The sequence below is a fragment of the Octopus bimaculoides genome, chromosome 6 (assembly GCF_001194135.2).
Source record: "Octopus bimaculoides isolate UCB-OBI-ISO-001 chromosome 6, ASM119413v2, whole genome shotgun sequence".
Classification (NCBI taxonomy): Eukaryota; Metazoa; Mollusca; class Cephalopoda; order Octopoda; family Octopodidae; genus Octopus; species Octopus bimaculoides.
Window position 1 is genome coordinate 53,757,707 of NC_068986.1, and position 3,265 is coordinate 53,760,971.

Consider the following 3,265-nt stretch of genomic DNA (forward strand, 5'->3'; position numbering starts at 1 on the left):
ATATATATATATATATATATATATATATATATATATCATGACCTAGGTGAGTTAGTAGGTAGCATGAAGGAAGTCAATGCGAATAAACAAAAAACAAACATACCTTTCAAACTTTTTCTGTTAACATCAGCTCCTAATTTCAGTAAATATTCGGCAATATCTTTGTGGCCCTTATAGCATGAGATCATGAGGCAGGTATGGCCATGGCGATTAGCTATTTCTATATCGGCTTTATTGGCAACAAGATATTTCACAATTTCACTATGTCCATCGAAACAAGCTGCACGAAGAGGTGTGGAATTGGTAAAAGTTGTTTGATTAACTCCTGCACCTTTCTGTATGAGATACTGAACGATATCCAAGTGTCCAGCAGCCGCTGCACACCATAAAGGAGGAGCTCCTTCTATGGTCTCCCCATCGAAAATAACAGAACCGACTTGTTCCATGTCGGCATTGCATTCGCCAATTAGGTATCTGACGACATCCAAGTGTCCATTACGGCAGGCCACGATCAAGGGAGTAGCCCCATTTGTTTTGGCCTTGACAAGTTTACATCTTTCTTCCATAGTCTTAGGATCCAAATGGGATTTTAGACGGGACAGTCTCCCGTCACGGGCTGCGTTATAGATACTCTTGGTCTCCATACCTCCCGACCCGAGATTTCTGAGCAGGTGTCATTGAGTGTTTGTATTCATCGAAGATATGGTGAGGGTGATGGTGAAGCTGAACTTAAGCAGCTGAGAGGAAATAAGAGTACTGAAAAAAAAAAAAAATTAATGGTTCTTATTTCAGTTCCTACACGACCAACTTGGAAATAATCAAACGGTGTTTTAGATGTGGTGACAACAGAGTTGGTGCTTGCCTGGCGATCGAGGATCGATTACTATGTCTAGGACAGTGTCATTCAGGAATTAGAATTATAGTCTCCCGATGTCAGGCTGTCCCTTAGGAATTACCAGGTAAATTGTAGGGAGCAGCAGCCGATACAGAAAGACGATAAGGATGGATAAATGGATGACAAGAGGGGAGCCACAATCGAAATAAATATGGCGTGCAGTTTACATCCGCTAGATGAGATCCAAACGGAGGCTGCTGCTGCTGTTGTTGCTACTTATGTTGCTGCTACTATTGTTGCTGATAATGATGATGATTATGCTGATGATGATTATGCTGATGATGACGATACTGCTGCTGCTGCTGCTAATTGAGCTTGTTTGTGGTTGTAAACACTATAATTGAACGACTGGAATGTTGAGACCTGAAAACCTCGAGATATTTACATAATATTATTTTTTTTAGGGATTTTTGTTTTTTTGCAGTTGTACTAATCGTTGTTTAGTCCAGATCAGTGCACATTGAGTATACACTTACAATGAGAGGCGTTCTAGCCGTGATCATTCAGTTTTTTAGGTATTATCTAGAAGAGACTACTACATTATCCATGTTTTTCAGTCGTGATATTTCGTTACAGTCTCCTATTTCATTAGTTCAAATCCGAGATCAACTTCACTCTTCATCTTTCCGGCATCAATAAAATAATGTACCAGTCAAATACTTTTAGATTTATATTCCTACAATACATTTTGGATGTGGCAGAAATTATAATCGAAGTAAAAATAATGTAGGATATGATTGGAGAAACATTTAGCTTGGCTGCTATATTGTGCAAAGTTTATAGTAGTAGGGTAACAGTGTGCTTTAGTGTGGGTCAGTAACACTGGGTGGTAGAATATAGTAAATATAACCTTGTGTTTCGTAAAGAAAAGCACTTAAAGCGGTTCAATATCTTTATCCCAAGTGGATGTTTGTTAAAAAGTCCAGTCCGCAGCTTATATACATTCCATTAGTTCCATATTAACTATTTGATTTGTTCCTTTCTAACTGTGTGAAAACAAACATTCCCTATATGTGTCTCTTTAACACCGGAGCAACCTTAATTGAGGAAACCAAAGATCAAAAGCATCTCAACAGTGAATAGAGCGTCTTTTAATGAGTATCGTTTCTTTATTTAATGTGGTCGAGGGAGATTTCAGGGAAAGAGGCAGCTATTTTAGTAGGTCAAAAGGACAAAACAGAGAATATCGTGGTGCCTCTCCGAACTTGTCCTGTTGCAGCACAAGAAGTTCGTTATTATTTAGTGCTTTGCGAATCACTAATACTCTTGCATGTCAGCTTTGATGGATGAAATAACTTTAATAAATCACATATACTGTATGTATATGTATACACACACACATTCAGATATATACATATATATATAGTCAATGTACCATATATCCGAAAAAGAAGCACATTCTAAAGTATGGATCAGTAATATATATATATATACATATATATATAGTGTTGTAGTTTGGGACGGTCATTTTTTGTTTTGCCAAATAAACACACGCACTATATATTTGTTCTTCACTCGTTTATTAGTTATGTGTTTATGTATGTATGTATGCATACATGTATACACTGCAATTTATTTGATTATATAATTTATTGTTAGATTTTAAAAAAGAAGTCTGTATAGAATAGGCAATCGCTTAAAAATGTTTTGGAGGCCAACGCTTCTAATAAGTTTTCCAATATAAATTGCAGTATCTGAAATTTAAACGCACGCGCGTGCGTGGGTTGTTGCTGTTAACAGTATTATAAATGGATTGCTTTTTTTATGTGAGCCCTCTGAATAAACAGTTACGTAATTTGATTTATAAGCAATATATAATCAGGAAATACTAAAGTGACATATAAACCGCTGATAAACACAAAGGAAAAATACGAAGAGAAACCTAAATAGCAATAAGATATAAACACGATTAAATTTTCTATAGAAACAGTAATATTTCACATATGAACGTTTATTAATGTATATATAAATATTTTCAGTATACAATATGTAACTGTATAAAAATCATATTTGACAAAGATAATATTCTTTTCTACTCTAGGCACAAGGCCCGAAATTTTGGGGAAGGGAGCAGTCGATTAGATCGATCCAGTACGCAACTGGTACTTAATTTATCGACCCCGAAAGGATGAAAGGCAAAGTCGACCTCGGCGAAATTTGAACTCGGAACGTAAAGACAGACGAAATACTGCTAAACATTTCATTCGGTGTGCTAACATTTCTGCCAGCTCGCCGCCTTTTGACAAAGCTAATATTACTGGATCCAATAAACTACACAACAAGAAATACTCCATGTAATTCTTAAAAGCGTGTGGAACTGTGCATGTACGATGAAAAATTTATACATCCATATATATATATATATATATA

At 36.0% G+C, this 3,265-nt stretch overlaps 1 protein-coding gene across 1 annotated transcript in view; it reads right to left on the minus strand.

Moving 5' to 3' along the window:
• The window catches only part of LOC106880145 (protein fem-1 homolog C), a 34,683-nt gene extending 33,579 nt beyond the window's left edge, over positions 1–1,104 (minus strand). The window contains exon 1 of the mRNA XM_014929980.2: positions 104–1,104. Coding sequence (XP_014785466.1) covers positions 104–644 — 541 coding nt within the window. The 5' untranslated portion in view covers positions 645–1,104. The remainder of the gene's footprint in view (positions 1–103) is intronic.
• Between the last annotated feature and the right edge of the window lie 2,161 nt (positions 1,105–3,265).